The sequence below is a fragment of the Macrotis lagotis genome, chromosome 6 (assembly GCF_037893015.1).
Source record: "Macrotis lagotis isolate mMagLag1 chromosome 6, bilby.v1.9.chrom.fasta, whole genome shotgun sequence".
In the NCBI taxonomy this organism is placed as follows: Eukaryota; Metazoa; Chordata; class Mammalia; order Peramelemorphia; family Peramelidae; genus Macrotis; species Macrotis lagotis.
In genome coordinates this window covers 55,938,477-55,961,229 of record NC_133663.1, presented here as the reverse complement: position 1 = coordinate 55,961,229, position 22,753 = coordinate 55,938,477, and the positions used below count along the sequence as shown (strand labels likewise).

The window sequence follows — 22,753 nt, the reverse complement described above, 5'->3', positions numbered from 1 at the left end:
AGCACTTAAGCATGGCCCTAATAAAAGCCCATGGAAATAAAGAGCTCGTTCACTTAGCTGTGAAACAACCAACACTCCTCACAGCTGGCCAGACTCTCTAAATTTTCGCCTTACAAATCAAAGCTTGGATCTACAAGCTCAAATATAAAGAATGATTATGAAGAAAAAAGTGTGGGATTGAGAATCAGAATATCTGAGTTCAAATACTTTCTTGATTGTGTGACCATGGCCAAGTCACCTAACATCTCTAGGCTTTGATTTTTCTCATCTGACAAATTAGAGGACTATGTTCACTTTATTTTCACACTTGTTGGGGTTGTTGCTGTTTGTCTTTTGTCCTCAAAGAGTACCAATGACATCAGGAAGGCGATATTTTGACTTGAAAGTGAATTGGATGTAAGTGTGACAGGCAAAGTCACCAGCCTTTTTTCTCTTACAGAGTCATCTGGATCTTGCAATCATAGATCTGGACCTTGCAAACACAGATCAAGATGATTGGAGGTGGCCCCAAATGCACTGGGCGACCTTGGCCTTTTTAAACTTAAGGTCTTTCCCAAAAGACCTTTTTTAAATGGTCTTTCTTATCTACCCAAAATGTGCCATTTTGGGCACTTGGCCTCTAATTCAAAGAACTGCTGCCAAAGGAAGATGCTACCTTGATAAATGACTGATTAGGAATACCATCTATAGTGCAGTGAATGAGCTTGGTTGAGTTTTTGATTTACTTGGCAGAGATTAATCCAGTCCAGACCCACCCCAAAATTATGTAAAATATGGTATTGGGCAAAGTTTAAAGCAATATATATATACACACACACACACACACACTTAGGTATTTATTAGATGTCTTATGAATCATCAAAGGTTTTCAAGTATTATTTGACTTAGTGGTCATTAATTACCACTTACTTTCCTTATAAAGAGACAACCTTTATTCCCCTTGAATTACTGAGAGCTAAAAGTTTTTGAGGCTTTAGTTCAGTAATGGGTCATACTTTGACTTATTCTAACTTTGGCAATCAAAAACGTCTCCCACTGCCAGCATCAGTTCTATTCTAGCAGGGTCTAATCATCCACTTATCCCAAGGACCAAAGTTATTCTCTGCATCCTTTTGGTCAGGAACTACCTTCTATCAATGTAGCTTCTCTCTGCTGCTAACCACTGCATTCTCTCTACCTCATGGCCAAAAGAAAACAATGCTAACTGATGCCCTATGATATTTCCATGTGACTCCCTCTATCAGGAAAACTATCTTAGCAATCAGATTTTCAACTCTATATTTTCTGGTTGAGTTTTTAAGATCAGAAATGGAAATCTATGAATTGGAAGATTGCATAATGCTATCAAGGAATTTTACTATATTAGTTGTTTTTACTTGATTTTCTTTTAATAAGGGAAGACACTTGGTGGTTGGGATGGGGCAGGTAAGTTAATATACAGAAATGACAGTTAAATTAAACCAAAGAGCATGAAGAGAACTGCTTTAAAAGTTAGTTTACATAGAAATTTCAAGATTGCTAATTAACTCCCCAGTAAGCCTGCCTTTTAAAGGGGCTTCATCTTCCCCCTACCCCACTGAGCCCTTTAAATTTCATTTAAACAACACAGTATTTATTACAATTACATGGTTGTTTTCTCACAGTAAATGAGCACATTTATCTTCCAGTTTTATATAGATCCTTGTATGAAGTTCAATTGCTCCTCACAGGAAAGTCAAAGTGTCCAGATTGCCCACCTGAATTTATCTGCAGGCATGTCCTACATAAGATTGCCAATTTCTTATGTCCAAATCTGGTACCAAGTGTAACAACATTATAGGGGTCAGTTGATCTCATGGCAACATCATTAGAATAAGAATAAGCCTCTTCTAAAGTACTTTCCCAATGGCTTATCTTGTCATGTAAGAAATCCTGAATTCTCAAAGGTTTTGCCAGTGGGAAAGTATTTTCAGCAGGTCCTATCAAGTTGTAAAGGTTTAGGTATGACCTAGTAATAGGCCTGCCTATTGCCTTGCTATTTGGGAAACAATTTCTCTAATGTGACAGACACTCATCATCATCAGAAAGTTAGCTGCAAGGTAAGGAATCCTTAGTTACAAAGTCTAATGGTAGAACAGGTTTGCATCTACATTATGAAATCATAGATCCTGGAAGTGTTTAAATATTAACACACACACACATACATGCACATATGCGCACACACACACACACAAAGAGAAATATAATATATGAGTGGCTACGAATATAAATATAGATATAGATAAAGATGGACAGAGATGGACAGATTAATAGTAGATAGATAGATGACATATATAAATGCAGTTATGGATACAGCTAGAGAAGTAGACATATAGAGAAAGATGAGAGACAGAGAAATATATAGATGCAAAAGAAGAGATAGATTAATTGCATTTGAGCTAACAATGAACTTTTTCCCATAATAGCTTTGTAAGAGAAATAGTGCAAAATATATCACATTCATTTTACACTCATACAGACCCAGCCTTGCATTGATATTAATTATTTTGTCTCTCATTCCTGTTATCTTAGTCTCTATATATTTTACAACTTTCTCCATAGAGCAGAAAAGGGAAAGGAGAAGATGTTTATCATGCCAGAATTTCTTGAATTTTTCTTTTATGGAGATGTCCGAAACAGAATACATTTATTCTTGGTAAGATATGGACCAAGTCACACAAATATTTACTAGAATCTTCCAACCATGTAATGAAATTTCTATTAAATCCAGAAAGCATTAGCATTTTTCCTATTTTATTACATTTCTCATTTATGTTTTTGGCTGCCTTATCAGGCCTATAAAGTTACAAATTTCTCTTGCTCACCAAAAATCAGTGTTAAATACTTTTTGTTATTATAAGTGGGTGGTCTTTGTCTGGGTGGTCTAAGCCGAAATGGAATTTCACAATATCCATTTCTCATTATATTTTAGGACAGTGATTAAAGAAGGGGGAGAGAGATGGAAAGTTGGGTTATATATCTAGCCAAAGTTCCTTGGCCTTCATCTCAATGATTTATTGATTCTCTTCAATAGTTTACACTCCGTAATATTTAGAACTGGAAGGGAAAACAGGAATCATACAGCCCAAAATCTTCACTTTACAACTGAGGAAACTGAGATGATGAGAGTACAGCTACTAGCAGTAGAAGAATCTGAATGCGGAATCTTTGAATCCAAATCCACCAAGGAAAGTGGTCAAGGAATTACGGATCAAATTAATGTGCAAACTTTCTCTTTGATACATTCAACAATGCAATCAATGGATAAGCACTTATTAAGTGATTACTATATACCAGGCATTGTGTTAGATGCTGGGGATACAAGACAAAAGTAGAATAGTAATGGGACCCCGCCTTTAGGGAGATTCCAATCTATTGAGGGGATATAACAAGCTTATCAACATGTAAATAGAAGAAGTGGACAGATGGATGATAGAAAGACAGAGACAGATATCAACAGGCATATAAACAAAGATATAAACAGACAGATATAGATAGATGATTGCTAGATTAGATAGATAGACAGACAGACAGACAGACAGACATAGGTGATAGATGTGGCAGAGAGAGGGAGAGAGAGAAGAGAGAAAAGAAGAGAAAGATGAGAAGATAGGTAGCTAGATATAATGAGAGAGAGATGATAGCTGGATGGATGAATGAATAGATGGATAGGTAGATACATAGATAGATAGATTGCTATAGATAGATATAAGTAGATAGATGATATATAGACAAACATACAAATATACACACACACACATAAATTAAACACAAATTTCAAGGGGAATTAACAACTTGGGGAAACAGAGAAGTCTCATAAAGGAGATGGCACTTGAGTGAAGCCTGGAAGAGATCCAGATATTACAAGAGATAGTGATGATAAGGAAGAATATTCTAAGTAGAGAGCACAGCCTGGACAAAATCACAGTGGTGGGAAGAGCAAGATGGCCAGTTTAAGTGGAATGTCCAGTCTCTGGAGCAGTATCCTAAAGGTTTTTAAATGTCTTTAAATGTTTTATTTTAATCTAAAGAAAACAGAGAGTCTCTGGCATTTCTGGAGGTGCAATGTGATGAGAACTCTGTTTCAGGTATATCATTTTGGCTCCTATGTGGAATCTAGTATGGAGAAGAGCAAGGCTTGGATTCCTGGACTCAGTGAAACCAGTTTTAAGGCAACTACAGTTTTTCCAGGTGAGAGATGAGGAGGGTCTAAGCTAGTGTAGTTGTGTTATGAGCAGAGAGAAGGGCACAGATGTACACTATGTTCTTTTCCCCAACATCCTGAGGGAAAGAGACTTTTATAAGATTCATTATAAAGATTGTGTCCATCCCTAAAGAAAAGATATTAACATTAGAAATTAAGTTTTATTTCTTTTTCTTTCATGATATTCCAATAAAGTTAATAGGATTATAAAAACATCTTTAAAACTAGAATAAATCTATTCCAGCCTTCTCATTTTGTAGATGAGGAAATGAGGTACAAGGAGATAAAATGGCTCATACATAGTCATATAACTAGAGTCAGAAGCATGATTTGAGCTTGGGTCTTCCTGCTCTAAGTTCAGTATAATATCCCTTGTGCCAAACTTCTTGGAGGCACAACATGAGCACAACAAAAACTCTCATTCATTCCTTCCCCATTTTTTGAGACTAGGGCTCCCCATCTCCTCCAAGCTGGAAATGTGGAAGTTACTTATGGATCAAATCCCACTACTAATTGGCACAGAATGTTTGATCTGTTCCATTCCAATCAGGGCCCCCTCACCCTCACTAGGAGACCTGGAACCTCTTTCCCCATTCTTAAGGACTCACCATATTGGAGCTGGACCTTTAGTACGATGCCTAATAGATAGTAGATGACTAATAAACATTTGTTGTGTGGACAACCTATTAGTTCAATCCACTGGAAATCAGAACTCTCAAGCTCAATCAATGCACTGGCCTCAGCTTCTCAAGAGGCAGCCAATAAAGGCCTATGCCACCATGCCTGGCAGTCTCTCCCAAATTTTCAATGAGTTTCCCTTCACCTTGTAATTTCTGTGACCGTGTTCTTTTTTCAAAGAACATGGAAATAAATTCTGCAAGTGAAACTTTGGAATTATAGAATCAAATATTTTAATGAAACTCAAATATATTCTAATTAATACAGCTTTCCTCTAAAATTGATATTCTGATCCTGATAATAGGATTACAGTTGGAAATTTACCTGAAAGGCAAGGGGGGGGGATTTGGGGTAGATTAGTTTATAGCTTTGGAGAAATGCCATACAAACCAACTCCTTCCCAAACAGTATATTTGTGAAACACTAACATGGCCATTTTCTTGCTTTTCTTTTGCAAATTTTTATCAAGATGTAGTAGTGACAATAGTAGGAAAAATAAGATAATCCATATTTATGTAAATGTGTTTGTGTACATTTGTGAATTGTACACATAAAGATGAGACAAATGTAATCCAGCTCTCATCCAAAAGGCTTCCTCTGCATATCTACCATCCCAAAGTCTCTCCCCTCCCTGATATTTCCTCTATTTCCATGTCTTTCCCTAAGAGCTACTGAATCAACTCCTTATAGACTTTACAAGGGTGTATAGCATCAAATTCATCCTTCTGTCCAAGAGTCATAGCATATGTTCCTCCCTAAGCTACACACAACACTCCCAAAATACATTATAAAGATAGAGTTGTATAAGATGATACATAAACATATATTTATGTATGAATAAACACATATGTATAAACATACTCATATATATACCTAGGTATATACTTATATCTATAGTGTGTTATTATTTATATATAACATATTATATGGATATATATATATGTATTTGTGTACATATAAAAATATTGCAAAGTAATAGATAACCTTGTAGTCAGGAAGACTTTGGTTCAAGGCTCACACCTGACAAATGTGGGACTGGGCAGCTGAGAAAGTTATTTCAGCTCCCAATGCTCTCTTGAAATTCTCTACAACCATAAGTTGCATTGGTAGAAGTCACTTTCTCCTTCATTTTTTTATGTTTTTGCAAGGCAAATGGGGTTAAGTGGCTTGCCCAAGGCCACACAGCTAGGTAATTATTAAGTGTCTGAGACTGGATTTGAACTCAGGGACTCCTGACTCCAGGGCCAGTGCTCTAACCACTGCATCACCGAGTCACCCCAGAAGTCACTTTCTCAATCATAAATATCCTACAGCAATAAAGTCAAATGTCTAGTTCATTGTCATTATCATTGTATTAGCAGTAGCAATAAAAGGGGAAGGAGAAAGAAGAGAGATAGGTGTGGTAGTAGAATCCATATAAGTATACAAAAAATCTTTAATGGATAAGAAAATCATTAAATATATGATTAAACATTTCCTAAATATGACATTGAAAGAGAATACTTATGTGAATTCATCATAACTCCCACAATCACTTTAGATGATGAATATAGTCAGACAACAACCACAAATTCTTAAGCATGCCATGACTTCAGTTGAGTCACCCTTTTATTTGGAGACTGTGTGTGTGTGTTTTCTCAGAATTTACAACATTTCCACACAATAGAGTATTCATTTAAGGATATTATGGGCCCCCAATATATGTGAAGTTGAAAATGTCAAAAGGATGTAGAATGCTAATGTACTAAGATTTTAAAGAGGCAAGGAGTTGTTTTCATTACTCATTTTTGACACAAAAAGCTGTCATTAAAACCTGTAGAACAGATCCTCCGTGATGGTTAGGGTCTCTTCCCAGTTAACACTTTCTTATATTACTAATGAATATGGATATCTCAGGGGTTTTTTTTACTTCTGCTTTATCACATTAAGGATGTATTTTTACCAGTTTAACAAGAAGTTCCTGGGTAATGGCAGCTGATTGTGAATAGAGCTCTGGACCTGAAATTAGGAAGTCCTCAATTCCAATCTTGCCTCCAACATTTACTAGCTGTGGAAAAATCACTGTAAAAACTGTAAATGTAACATTTACTGTAACTGTAACATTTATTAGCTGTGGACAAATCACTGTAAAAAAAATCACTGTAAAACTCTCCTGCTTTAGTCTCCTCATCTGTAAGATGGAGATAATAATAGTACCCTTTCTCCCAGGACAGTTGGAAAATAAAATGAGTTAATAACTGTGAAGTGCTTTGCAAATCTTAAAGTGCTATATAAATGTTTCTAGCTATTTTAGTAGGTCCTTAGTTATTCATAGAATCATGAATATGAAGCCAGGAGAGACTTTAAAATCATCTAGACCAACTCAGTCACTTTTTGGATGAGAAAACTGACACCCAGAGTAACACCTTTGCGGTATATGACAGTAGAGTAATTCAAACTCAGGCCCTGTGTTCCCAAACTAAGCATTCTTTTCATTCTACAATATTTCCACCCTTGGTTAAGAGGGTTTTCATATTATAAGTCTATGGATCATTTCATACCAAAAATGCCATTTCTGCAATAGACAAGTTAGAATTCTGATAGGATCTGTCATTTACAACCATCTCCATCCACCTGGGTACCACTCTTTAATGAAGACAAAGGACTTCCAAGCAAAACAAAAGACTCACTATCTAATACACAATGTTCATTTAGTCATTCATTCATTCAACTAGGTCAATGCAAAATCTTGAGTATCTAGATCCTTGCTGGTAAAGTCAGCATTGAGAGGTGCATCCTGGCAACTACCCCTACAGGGGCTACAGAAACAGTCACCGAAAACCCTGAAAAGAAATTTCTTATTCCCAAATACCTTGCTTGGAACTGTGATTTTATCAGTGACAATGATATCGAAGAAGAGACATCACCATATGCTTTGCCATTGCATCCCAAGGACCATGGGACCTCTCCATCTGATGGGCTGCTCCTCATTACACGAGCTCCATGAGGGCTCCTACTCCTCTATTTGTCCATCCAATCTTTAGCACAGTGCTTTGCTTTCAAAAAAGCGCCTCATAAATGCTTTGTTCATTTGAAAAGGGAATTCTCTCTTTATAGGACAGTTTCCCAAAAACATTTTACGTAATAAATTTTCTCAACGGAGATAGTGAATCTTTAATGCTCAACACTAATCTCTTATTATCACCCACTTTTATGGGACACATTTGTGTCAGGAATGTAATTAGATGTGAAAACAAATGTCACCTTTGGAATGAATAGCAACATTATGCTATAGATAATTTTTTTCATTTTATTCCATCTAAATTTAGGCAAGGTGATACTTCAAAGAAAGATAAGACTGGATGAAAATTGTAGGCGATGGGGTCAAGTTCACTTGTTTCTAAAATCTGCATTTTATGCACTTTCAAATTCTAATAGATAATCACAGTATGCATGCATAATTATGTGTTCCAAATTAAAATGTACCCAATTTAAAAAATGAGAACTTCAAAGATTTTTCCAGAAAATAATATTGCCCATATGAACTCTTAAAAAACAGAAACACATTTAAAAAAAAGGTTTCTAATTCAATTTCTCCCATATCCTTATGCCCATGAACAAGGGCTTTCTTATAGCTATTTTGCATTCCTTATCCCCTATCCTGAGAAATAGATTCTGAAGATATATTTTTCATTGAGAAGACTTCCAAAAGTATGAAGGAACCAGAAAAACAAAAGGAGAAGTGGGTGCATGAGACATTGATCCCCACAATATCAACACATTCTATGCTAAATGTCCAAACTGGAGAGAAGGCAGAACAGCACTACAAGTTATAAGTTATAAAAGGACTCAGCAAAGGTGAGTTTCATTTCCTGTCTTTTGGGAAAGGTACATTCAGATTATTTAACAATGGCCTAGGGATTAAATAGTCTATTTTGAAAAACTTTCTCCTCTTATAGCTGTGATTCCTTCTGAACTGTGGCAAATCTAGACATTCATTCCCTTCCTCTTCAAACTATTTTTGCTTTCTTTATGCCCATGGACTCTTAGAAATGTATCTACAATTAAAGAATGTGGAGACCTGGAATAAATCTTCATCCAGACTCAGAAAAAGGAGGAAGATAAAGAATGATAAATATATCCATATTGAAAACATACTTTCAGCAGCTTTTGGGGTCCCTTTATGGGGTTGCTAAAAATGTGTCTCATATTTACAATAAAAAGAGAAAGAGTATTTTTTGGATTATTTTAAAGAAGTTATTTAAAGATAAGGGACCAGCTTTTTTTTTTTTTTGCCTTTCCTTGTATTTCCAGAATTTAATCTAGCTTCCTGGTACCTAATAAATATTTGATAAATCCTAGTTGGCAGAACCAGCCTTGTGAGTCCAAATCTGAACACTCTTACTAAAGATTGTGACCTAGGGGCAGCTAGGTAGCCTAGTGGATAAAGCACCAGCCTTGGAGTCAGGAGTACCTGGGTTCAAATCCAGTCTCAGACACTTAATAATTACCTAGCTGTGTGGCCTTGGGCAAGCCACTTAACCCCATTTGCCTTGCAAAAACCTTAAAAAGAAAAGAAATAAAAAAAAGATCATGACCTGTGATTTCCTTGGTGTAGGGAAGTCCCAGTATGAAAATGTCCTCTACCAATGTTGCTTTCTCACCTTTACCTCTTATAATCTCTGGGTTCTTTCACATTTCACTTCAAACACCATCTTTTGTAGGAAGTCTTTCCCAAGATTTCCCACTCCTCCAGGTCCCCATTTCCCACTGGTGCTAATGACATTTCTCTCAAAGATACCTTCCATCTACTTTACATATCCCCTATACAACTATTTCTATATATGGTGTTTCTCCTATTAGAACACAAGCTCCTAAGGGACAGGGGCTATTGTTGTTGCTTTGTTTTTAACTTTTTCCTTTGTATTTTCCAATGTGCAGTGTATAATAAATAGAAGCTTAATGAGTGCTTGTTGATGAAGAACTACCTATAGTAAAAGGATAAGCCAATTTAACCACAATTATTTAGTTAAGTATTATTGAAGAAAAGTCTTTTGGAGCCCAAGACTGCCTCACTTTCTAATTTGCTACACAATATGAGAGAACTCCTTCCCTATGCCAATAGGCTACTTCACCAAACCAACAGCACACATGCTATTTTGTTTGGTTGTTTTTTACTTAATTTAATTTAAACTATATTTTCTATATTTTTATATTATATTTGTAGTTGTATTGATTATATTTATATTAGTACATATATTTTATTTTATTTTGTTTTATTCTTACTGTGCAGATAACATAATTGATGGCAGAGATCAGAAATAAATAAGGACATTAAAAATACAGATCCATCCAAAACTGAAATGGGAAGAATATGCTTCTTTAGAATTCAAAACTGCTATTTTCCAGGTACAAATGTTCACTAAAGACAAGTGAAGTGGGAAAAAATATTCAATGAGAAAAGCAGTCCTGGAATTGAGCAGGGCCAGAAGTCAATCAAGGGAAGTCTAATTTGATGAGGTTGCATAATTGATTTACTAGTTGAAAAGAATTGAATCAACAGATGACAATGACATTTAAATCTTTTAAAGTGTATAAATCAAAAAAAAGTTGAGGGAATTTTTACCCTCTGAATTCCCTCCATTAATATATTTTTTTTAAAAAATCAATTCCATTTTCTGTGTCAATAGCTTTCAATGCATTTTTAAAATAATAGAAACTCATTAGAATATTTCTAATACCAAAAGATCAACATAACTCAAATTCTTCTACCATATGGAGAGAAAAGAATCTATACCTTCCTCTTTTAGAGGCATAAAACATCAAAAAAATCTTACTACACAATATCTTTTTTTTAAAGGACATTGAAAATAGAAACATAATAGCATTACTTTTAACTATTGTTTAACAATATTAACAGAAAAGGTATTCTTTGAATAATGATGCTATTTACCTTCTGGACATTGGCAACTGAATCCACTGAGTTTCGAAATGCATGTTGCTCCATTTTTGCATGGTTCCAAAATGCAGTAATCAACCATGGACTGGCAAAGATCACCAGTGTAACCTGAAAAATGATGTCAATTTATCATATTAGAAAAACAAGCTAAATTCCCCCCCAAAAAATAACATTATTATTGACACACCCACATTATCTTCTATTCTTTTAGTAAAATGACATTATCATACCAAAACAACTTTTTTGGTCTCTTTATACATTTTGAATGATCTGATTAGTATCTTCATCTGTCATGTGTTTGGAGGAGCAAAGGAAGGTGAACTACAAAATTTCTGGCATTCCTTCCATGTCTAAAAATCTAAGTCACATCATAGAACCCCAGCCCTAGAAATAAAAGCCCTTGCTTTAAATCCAGAAAGGATGAGAAGATTCTAATAAGGATCTCTGAGCTTTATTATTTGTGTGTCCATGGCCAAGTCATTTAATTTCTCTGTGGCTCAGTTTCCTCATGTGTAAAAATGAGGGGGCTTGATTCAAGGACCTCAAATGTTACATTTATAACAAATGTCATCACAAACAAAATCTATCAATTTGCTTATTAGAAATTATCATCTTGTGCAATCTCAGCAGAAATTATATAAACTGTATGCTCTGGCATCAGTCTTTCAGGGGCAGATAGGCCTGCTAAATTGCCCTTCAAGGTTTTAGATGTTGGAGTGTCTCTACTGTCTATCAGCTTGAGTCCCCACCACAGATGTTCCACCATTTCTTGGAGGCCTATGATAGGGGACCAGATTTCTTTAACTATTTAACATGAATTAGGTTTTGCAAAATGATATTTACTTCAAAGCCATAACAAGAATATAAAAACAGCCATTTCCTCTTCCTCTTTTGGGGGCATACTCTACTCCTTGGTCTCTAAAGGAACATAGGCTCAATTCAGCTGTCTTTGCATAGCATCATTCTCACCAAGTTCACATCCAGAGGTTGTATTGCAGCAGGATGATTCCATATCACAGTTATTACTGTATGGAGGGCCCAAAGATCCCCTCTTAAGGTCACTCCTTACTCTTTGAAGCATTATCACTATGTCAACTTCTAACCTGGACTCTGGAATGAAAGAATATTGAAGAACCCTCTGCATCTCTCAAACTCACAAGTTTATAGACTCCACTCCCTCTCCCTAGTTGCCAAATTTTCTTGAGTGTTAAAGCACAGAGGAGGAGTCTGAATTTGAAAGACCTTTTTTTCAATGGCTCCAGAATCAATCTGCAGCACTTGGTTAGCTGACTGAAACCAAGAATCTCTAAACCTGCTCCAGGTTCACCAAGTCATTTTTCTTTCAAATCATCACAATTACCCTGGAAGCAACTCCCTAATATCTTCAACAGTGAATGACACCATCTCTGGTAACCTAGACATGTGTCAAATTTACAGTCAAATATACCAGTTACTATCCAAAGATCCATGAAAGCAAAAATATCTGGGAGGAGACCTTGGGGTTGAGCTAGTTCAACTCCAATGCTTGTAGAGATGAAAAAATGGAGGCACATATCATGTTAAACACTAAAAATCAATCCACACCTATATACTACACCACAAACTCAACTCAAATAATACTCTGCGAAGCAGGCTTACAATTGTCATATTGATTGATAGTAACATTTTAATGCTGCAGGAAGGCATGATATGTAGGGACATATATGACATCTCTCTCAGCACCTGCATAAGCACAAAGGGCTTCCAATGAAATTCAAATTTATTGAAAATTTGGCAACATGGTGCTCCTGGGAGACTTTCAATAAGACTAGCCTTTCTGAATGATTTGTGTTGAATGACTATCATTAGTCCTTGGTCCCAGGCCTTGAAAAGAATGGTTGATTTCAGATGAAAGCTGTGGGGAGCCATTCACCAGAGTTGCAAATCCCTGCCAAATGAGTTACAAGCTACAGATTGCAAATGGAATGCCAGTTGTCTAGAATCCCCCTTTTTCCTCACATGTCTGCATGCTATGTAACAAAGTCTAAATAATTAAAGAGATCTGAAAAAGAAGTCCACAAAACCCCTAAATTTCCATGGAAAAATCCAAACCCCAGAAGGAAAGAGCTAATTGTTTTCAAGCTTAAGTCCACCACTGCTGTTGGCTCTTGGGTCAGAGTTTCATTTGCAAATGAAAGTAGTACATTTGGAAAAGGAGCTGGTGAAATAGGGAAGACAGGGCTCTCTCCTGTACATGAGACCCACGACCCAATTTGCACAACACCTGGATATGATGAGAAACCTTGAGGGGGAAAAACATGGCTCCAAAGAGTCGGTTTTTTAGTTTGCTTTTTTTTTTTTACATCCGACAATATTGTTCATCTGTTTGTTCTATATTCATCAGGAAAGAAACAATTTCTCTTCCTAAGTTTACAATCCAAGAAACTGCCAGGCAGTCGACTGGAACAAACCATCAATTGTTGCTAGGCTGCAACGACTTAAAATTGCAAATAAATCTCTCAGTCTCTCACAGAAATGCTCATTTCATTCTCTGAATGTTCAAACCCAGCACCTGGTCTAGTGACTGACGTGTAGTTGGTGCTTCATAAAAGCTTGATTATTGACTGACTGGTGGATTAGCCCTCTACCAAGGGAAACTGGCATTCTAGAATTTAAAGCTCCAGGTTGTTTTTTTAATGGCATCTTAGCTTGCTAGATACACCCATTTGGATGGATGAATTATAATGGCATAATGGTAGTGATGTGGATGTTTCTTGAAGGCAATGATGTAAGCAGTCAGATAGGCACCCAATAGGGTCATGGATTTAGGGCTGAAAGGGCCCTTGGAAGCAATGTAGTCCAAGGCCCTCATTTTACAGATGAGAGAATCAAGACAGAGAGATTATAGGATCAGTATTATGAAATTAGAATGGAAAGTGACCTTAAAAACCATCAAGACCAACCCCTTTCTTTTGCAGATGTGGAAACTGAGATCCAAAGGGACTCAAGGAACCATAGGAAAATAGACTCAAGTGAGAGCGCATATATATATATATATATATATATATGTATATATATACATATATATATATAAAGTGCTATAGAAATGTTACCTATTATTGTCATTATTATTACTATTATCATTATCAGTATTAAAAGCAGTGTCAGATCCAAAGAATTAGAAGACCTGAGAGAAGGGAAAACAGGTGAAAGATGAGTTGCATTTTTCAGGCTACAAGAGTTCAGCTGAATTAAATAAGCAATATGAATGCAAGCTGTAGCAAGCAGATGCAAGGAAGGAAACTGGTTCAATTTGTCCACATTCTCACTAATTGGGAGATACCATCTTCACTACTGATACTCTATCTTTAATGGAAACAGGAAAGCAATCTTGGTCAGTAAGCATTTGGAACCCCTTCCTCTATTAACCCCCAAGCAATTGGGGTTGGGAACTTCCTTGACTCAAAGTAAATGAGGTGATTTGACCTATGAAGTAGAAGACTATGATTCAAAAGACCTCTGGTCTTGATTCTGGAGCAGACACTGAAACCTTGCTGTTGTCATTCAGTCATTTCAGTTTTGTCCAACTCTCTGTGACCCCATTTGGAATTATTTTGGCAAAGATACTCGGGTGATTTCTCATTTCAGCTCATTTTATACCCAAGGAAACAAGGATTAAGTGATTTTCCCAAGATCACAAAACTTGTAAGAGTTTGAAGCTAGATTTGAACTTCTAACTACAGGCAAATAAGGAAACTAGGTCCAGCCTCAATACTTTTTCTTATGAAAGTGCTTTATAAATGGTAAGATGTTCCAAGAAGGGGAAATGATATCATTAATCTATGACTACTGGCATGGCAAACAAGATGCCCTCACCCGAGCTCTCCACTGTGGCATCATGTCAAATGGTCAAGTCATTTTAGCAATCTGGTATACATTTCTAGTTAGCATATCCAGGGGAGTCATTCCCATTTGATTTGTTCCCTTTGTAAGCAAACAGCTGCTAAAGGGAGTCAGCAGGGAATCATGGGAGACTACTTTCCCTTGCTCTTAAACCCTAGGCAGCCTTTTTCCCAAATGTCTCAGAGGACAATGAGCTAAGCTGAAGGTGTGACACTTTACTATTGATAATGATGCAGATTTTTCAACTTTTTTTCTAAATCTAATTCATGAACTTTTCACCATCAGGAACAAACACATCTTTTTTCTTTTGCCTCTTTAAAATTTATTCTCATGACTCAGGGATGCTAACGTGAACAAGTAAATTGGAAGCAATTTAAACAAAAGGAAATATAAAGATAGGCTTGGATTTCCCCATCCTTCTTTTTCATGCTAAAAGCCAAAAGTGTTTCTGTTCAAGTTGTTTTTTCTTTGGAGAGTAAAACATACAGATTACTCCAAAATATAGGCAGCTTTTAATTCTTTCCCACCTCCAAAGGAGTTTATTACTACATGGCCCATCTGAGAAAGAAGAAAACAACCATGGTACAATGGATCAAGCATTGGCTCTGAGTCGAGGACCTGGGTTTCAATCCCATCTCTGATGATCAGTATCTGTGTGACTTTTGCAAGGTCTCTTAACCTCTCCATGTCTCAGTTTCTTCATCTGTAAAATGAGTAGGTTGTAATTTATGGTAAACTCTGAAGTCCCCTCTAGCATTAAATCTGAGCCCCCCAAAGGACAGCTCGACATAACCTTAGGAGTATGACCTCATACTGGGCTCTCCTGCCAACAGCTGCCAGATCTAGACTAGAGCCAAGACAGGGAGTCAGCTCTGTCATAGGATTTGTCTTGACTTAAAGAATTATCAACGCTTAGAATTGGACAGAATATTTTAAGACCAACTAATCCAAATTCTAACTGTGCAGGAATTCCCTTTTCAAACAGCACACTTACAAAGACAAGGGACCAACTTCTTTGTGAGACAGTCTTTTCTAATGCTATAATGCTATCATTCTTTAAAATGTCTACATTTTATTAAACCAAAATATATCTGCCTATAATTTTGACTTATTCATCCTAATTCTACTTTCCTCAACTATGTAAAGCATACCTCATCCTTATTCTGCACCTATAATGATGATGATGATGATGATGATGATGATGATAAGAATAATAACAACTAACATTTATATAGTGCCTACTATCCTAAGGCACTGTGATATGCATTTTACAATTATTGACTCATTTAATTCTTACAATAGTCTTGCAAGTTAAATGCTATTATTATTCCCATTTTGTAGATGAGGAAACTAAGGCAAACAGATCCAAGCTCACCCAGTTAGAGGGTTTCAAAGGTCAGATTTGAACTGAGGTCTTCCTGATTCCAGCCAGCGAGCTGGCACAATGACTAGAAAGATCTGGATTCAAATGCAGCTTTGGAAACTTACTAGTTGTGTGACTTTGAGCAAATCACATAATCTCTGTTTGCTCCTGGAGAAGGAAATGGTAAAACACTTTAATTATTTTTACCAAGAAAACCACATGAACAGTATAGTTTGCAGGGTCACAAAGAATCAGATGCAAGTGAAACAACTAAACAACTTCCTGAGCCAGGCCCAGTCCTGTACCACTTACTTTCATTTAATATATGAATAATGTTCAATTGCCAAGGTCCTTTCATACTCTAAATCCTAAATAGAACATAAGACAAAACTGCATGTCTCTAAAGATCTATCTTCTTGGTTCCTTCAGTCCATTCATTAAAAATCTTGGGGTACAATTGTCTCATTTAACCACACCAAAATCCAGTCAACATATCCCATCATTTCAAAAAAGTATGAGGATCTTTGCCAAATCCTTTAATGAACACAAGTCAAAATTTATATCCAGTATTTCCCGGATCAATCTAGTAACTATCAACAAAAGGAATAAAGTTGGTCTACAATGACTGCTCATTTTTGGACTCTATAGATCCCCTAGATCTTAAATCTCTAGACACATTTGGAGCATCAGCCCATAGGGCTCTTTAGAATCAGAGATAATTCATTTTTAGGGATGGGGGACAGAGACTATTCCAGACTGTAGTTGATCAGTCCTCAGGTCAGTGTAGAAAGAGTACTATATATTAAAGACAAAGCAGGTAAGACACATATTTTTGCTTACTGTAGTGCTTTCAAATTCATATTCACATCTCAACCTACCTTTATGTACTACAATGAAAGTATAGACATACTTAACCCAACTATCAATATTTCTGTGATTCCTCATTTCTTTCTGTCCAAATAGCAAAACAACTGGTTTGCCTAGCTCTCTTTTTGTACTCATCAGTCTTTTGTGATCCCAAAGGTTACATACATTAGCTGAAAGTGTTGCTTGTTTTCTCTCATCATTAATACTTGACTTGCCCAGAGTCTTTTCCCATAAGTGATAATTACTATTCTTACTAAGTTTCCAAAGTTCTTGTTTGAAAAATATTTCTCTCTAAGCTTCTTCATATCCTTGGGCAAGTCATTTAATTTCTTTTGGGTCTTATTTTCTTCATCTGTAGAATAAGAAAGTTGGTCTAGAAAATAGAAATCCTATGAACCTATATTCTAGAAAAAAGTGTACCAACTGACCACCTCAATGTGCCTCCCCTCCGATTGCATGTTATCATTCAGATAATATATATTCTTCAACACTTGGTTTTTCCCATGTGAAATGTATAAACATTTTTTTCCTAAGTGGCTATGGATTTTATTAAGAAATTCTTCTAGTGTCATATGCCACCTTCAACATCCATAGGGAATTCTTTTTTATGTAAGACATCCTGCATAATGCTAACAAAACACTATTGGCAAAGATACAGCATGCTTGCCATTGATATTCAGACAGAAGTCGAAAAAAGTTATCTCTGTGGTTGGAGCTATCAAGGAATTTTCTATGAAACTAGCAAAGACATGGAAAACAAGTTGTTAAAAGAAAAGTCCTCAATCTGGATTTTGTTCTACTAAACAAAGTGGTTTTTGTGATCATCAGAGAACAATGATATTATCTACACTCTTACAGTGGAGATATATTCTGCTACATTGAATATCATCTATAAAAGTCTTCCTATTTCCCCTTACATTTTCAAAGATACCTCAATATATACAAAGGTAATTTTTGCATGCTCACAGACAAAATATGTTTATAGGGATGAGTTAATGAGTTTACAACTTAAGAGATATGCATCTCTTGAGAGAGGCACTGCAAGAAAAGCAATAATCTGGGTCCACCATAGAAAAGATAAGATTATAGATTTAGAGCTGGAAAAAACTGAAGCTGATTAAAATTAAGTAACTTGCTCAAGATGATTTAGTCAGTAAATATTTGGGAGCCATCCTATCCACTTCACTAAGCCTCTCTATTACATTTGGGGAATTTTTGTTGTTGTTGCTCAGTAATTTCAGTCATGTCTGACTCTTCGTGACCCCACTGGGGTCTTTTTGACAAAAATACTGTAGTAGCTTGCCAATTCCTTCTTCAGCTCATTTTACAGATGAAGAAATTAAAGCAAAGAGAGTTAAGTGACACAGCTAGCAAGTATCTGAGCCCAGATCTCAACTCTGGAAGAGGAGTCTTCCTGACTCCAAGCCTGACACTCTATCCACCATGCCACCAAGCTGCCTCTTGATGAACTATCCAAGGCTTTTAATAATCCCAAAATGCTCTTTGTCACTCTCTGTCACATGTTTTTAAACATTAATATTCTCCAGAGAGTGTTGTATGGCTATGAATCATGAGAAACAATGATCTCAGAAAATTCAAAATAACAGATGGCGCAAAAGACAATGCCAAGGTGTAGAGTAGTTATAGCTGGTTTGTAGCATATTTTAAACTAAATCTACAGTGCAAAAAGGAACATATAGTACTGGAAAGGGTGGGTTAGCCATGATATAAGAATATTACACTGGAATCGAAAAGCATTCAAAGATACTATAAAAAGGTCTTTGTCACATTATGTAAATTATCAGTGGGAAAATGTCAGCCAGAAACACCCAAGTTGAGAAGGAAAAGAGCTGAGATTCATTGACATCCCTGGCAAAATAACTTTCTGATGCCCCCATATAAAGGAAACAATCTCTATGCAAAGAAGGGCTTTGTCCTGCCCTACATATCTAGGAATTTTCTGGTCTTTTGAAAATTTAAACTCCCAACATTGATTATATGACTTGAAAAACTTTAGACTATCAAGGAATATAAGATTGTGCTGTCTGATGAAATTCATCAGATCCCACAGAAATTACTCTACTATCCTTCTGTCAGACTAGTGCAGAGCAAAATGCCTCTGTTGATGATTTCATGATGGCCAGCTCCTTACAAACAACCTGCTCCTTCTAATCAGTTATCTATCTTACAAGGGAATTTGAAAGAGAATAGATTGTTTTTAATCTTCCATAGCAAATAATGAAAGGGATGAACAGTAATGGCTGAATGAATCTGATCCCAGAATGTCTAATGAACCATTGCTTTTAAAAAATTCACTTTCCTTCTGAATTGTGCGTCTGCATGTAACTTTATTTCATGATCTTTCCCCAGAAATAGAAAAATCATAGCTAGCTAGCTGGCTAGATAAAAAGATAGATAGAGAGTCCTCTGCATTTCTCTGCCTCTGCAAGACAGAAACTAATAACCTCTGGAGTCATGGCCTGAAAGCAGTCAGGGAGGGAATGGTACTGAATGCTATTTTTGCCTCCTGGTTCTTTTAATAGATTAGCATATGCAGAAAAGTGAAGCTGCTAAGATTTTGACTGATATAACGATTCTTTTCAGCGTCTACCAGCTTTAGTACTTGGTGGGGTTCAGGCAAAGTGCTGCAAGTACAGACCCAGAGGTTAGTACACTGAGGTGTGAAAAGGAGAAGCAGAGTTAGTTCACCAGGCAGACAATCAATTTCAGGACTAATTCCATTTCCAAATCTAAAAGTAAAAATTATTTACCAGAGTAGGAAAAGAATGTGAATAGTAAGAGAAAACACACAATGAACAATAGAAAAAGAAAAAAAATGTTTAAATATGAAAGATGAAGAAAGTGAGATAACAAATACCTGTGAAAGCCAAGAAACAGACCATAATTAAACTAAAGAAAAAGCATCTCAAAATTAAAAGGGAAAGAAAAAATGAAATCCTTAAAGAAAAGCATTCAGAAGGATGAGAAAAACAAACCTAGATAAGCTAAATACATTAAGTAATTGTGTCCTTTAAATAAAATTCTTGATTAAATCTTTTTCCCCAATAAACTAAGCAGGAAACAGATTTTTTTAAACAAAGCACAAATAATCCTGTTAAATAATAACAAACATATTTAATTTATGGTATATATATATATTATATATATATATATATACATACATATATGTATACAATATACATAATATATACCTATATTAGACATCAAGAATTCAAAGATCTGGAATTTTATCACAGGCATTTCCTCTATCAATGCAAAGTGCAATTTCTCTGTAACTTAGTGAGCCATCTTTGAGAGGGGTCAGGATCAAAAAAATTCCTTAGTCTTTGTCTAACATGATGATAAGTCCCTTTAAATTTAGCTGGGCAGATCCTGGTACAATAGACTGCAAGCATTCCTTTGCCAGGTCAAGAAGAGGAAGGAAGGAGGAGGGAGGAGGGAGGAGGAGGAGGAGAAATGACAGTGATGACAATGGAAAGAGACACAGACAAGGAAAGAGAGTAATGAAAACAAGGAGGGGAAGAAAGGAAGAAGAGAAGAAGGGCTATGAGCCCCAACTTAGCTGAAGCCCATGGTTTTAAAAACTTTATGTTTGGCAATCACAAAAGGGAAGCAGTTGTGCAGTGAAAAGAGCACTAGATTTGGAAGCAAAGGTCCTAGGTTCAGATACAAATTCTGCCACTTGTAGCTTGTATGACACTGAGAAAAATCACTTAGATCTCAACTTGAGTTTGATTAGCTAGAACACAAGAATATTGGGTCAAATGACCTCCAAATCCAATGATGCTAAAACTTTCAAGATTCAGACCCTTTCTTAGCAATGACCTGCTGTCCCCTCTCTGAAAATTCAGCCAAAAATAGAAACCATTTCTTTTAATTATAACACTATTATCATACTGTGGTTAAGACTACACATGAACTAGATTCACCAATAATTCTCAGTTGAACTCTAATCTTAAAAACCACATCAAGGTAAAGAGGAAAGTTTCCACCATCTTTTTCATTCAACAAATACTCACTGAGCACCTGCTGGGTACATAGCTCTAGGTTAACATCCCTAACTCACTACAGAACTATGGGAACTCTCTTTCTTACCATGAAATGATTACAATCCAAAACAATAAAGTACAAATAGCAAGAAAAATTGGAATTCAATTAAATGTCAAAATGAGCAAGTCATTGAACAAGCATTTAGGAAGATGAGGATGAAGTGAACGATGGCCAGAGATAACTCAGAAAGGTTTCATAATCTTTGAGAAGTGGTAAAGATAGTAGAGACTACTTCAAGGAGAAGCCACAACATAACCAAAAACTTGGAAGGAAAAGAAACATGGCAAGTTCACATGTCAAAAGATACCAGTTTATCTAAAGTAAAGAAGTTTCCTATGGAAAATAAGACAAGAAAGATCTAGATTTTGTTAAGTGCTAGACTATGTAAATAGAATTACACAGGGTCCTGGCAGAATAACTAGAAAAATAAAAAGAAAGGAAATAATGTATTTCCACAAATGTGACACCCAGATTTAATGATGTCATCTGCGAATAGCACAATTACTTCCTTCTGAACCTTCCACATCTCTGTATTCAACCTAAGAATTTCTACATCTAGCATTGTCAATTCATATTGAAAGCAGTTACAGCAAGACTTTACCCTCTGAACTCTTGTATAGCCAACATTTCTAAGGACATTATGAGATATTTTCCCAAAGGTATTGCTGTAATAGATGTACTGAAAACTATAGCATTTTTATAATCTAATATTGTCAAAAAAAGAAATGAAGCTTTTCTGACATGAAAAATCTTCTTTATGAACTTATCCATGTTGGGTCTCAGTGATCACAAATGCTTTTTTCTAAATTATCTCAAACAATCCTTTTGGTGTCATTATGAACTTTAGATACATGGAATTTGAAACAAAGATGAAACTTCCAAAAGAAAAATGTTTTGTAAGGCAGTTATTAGGGATCAGGGCCTAGAGGAGAATGGGTAAAAGAGTGAAGATTAAAAATACTTTAAGGCCTTAAAATGTACTTTATATCTCATTTGATTTATGGGGTAAGACAGATATAAGGAAATTCCATTTTACAGATGATGAGACAGACTTTGAGGGGTTATGTGACTTGCACATTGTCATAGAAATAGAAAATGTCAAAAGTGGTATTTTTAAAGTTACAAATCACTCTTATTCCTAAATCCAACACACTTACATATCATGAAAGCTTAGCAAACAGAAAATTTTCATAAGGATGATGTAACCAGCAATGCCATGCTAAAGTTAAAAAAAACTGAATGGAAAAATTCTTCAAACTTGGAAAAAGAGGAAGTGACTAATGAGCCTGGACAGAGAAGTTTCAGTAATAACAAAAACAGAAGTCACATTGCAAGGAATTGAAGGAATGGGGACTGATGAGTCTCAAAAATATAGTACCTAGAACTAAAGTTGATGGGGAGGGTTCAGATCTGGAATATTCCCCCTCCACTTTGTCCTTTTATTTGTGAAAGGCAAGGTGAAAAGGTGGAAAGATGCTAGTCTTGTAATCGAGAATCATGGGTTTTTATCCACAGTGCTATATAACTTGAAAACAAAGATTAGGGGACAATAGGATTAAAGACAAATAGGAAGTATGGAAGACTTGTGGGACGGTGAATAAGTTAATTACACTATATAATATAGGGAACTCTAGAAGTTTGGACTGGAAAGGTAACCTAGGGTATAGAGAGTCTTAAAATGACCTAGAAAAGAATTGGACCTTTATTAGTAGGGAGCATGAGACTACTGAAA

The 22,753-nt window shown here is 35.9% G+C and overlaps 1 protein-coding gene across 1 annotated transcript in view; it reads right to left on the bottom strand.

Annotated features, from left to right (window-relative positions):
- Positions 1 to 22,753, bottom strand: part of DNER (delta/notch like EGF repeat containing) — a 345,353-nt gene that overhangs the window by 84,035 nt on the left and 238,565 nt on the right. The window contains exon 7 of the mRNA XM_074191208.1: positions 10,833 to 10,946. Coding sequence (XP_074047309.1) covers positions 10,833 to 10,946 — 114 coding nt within the window. The remainder of the gene's footprint in view (positions 1 to 10,832; positions 10,947 to 22,753) is intronic.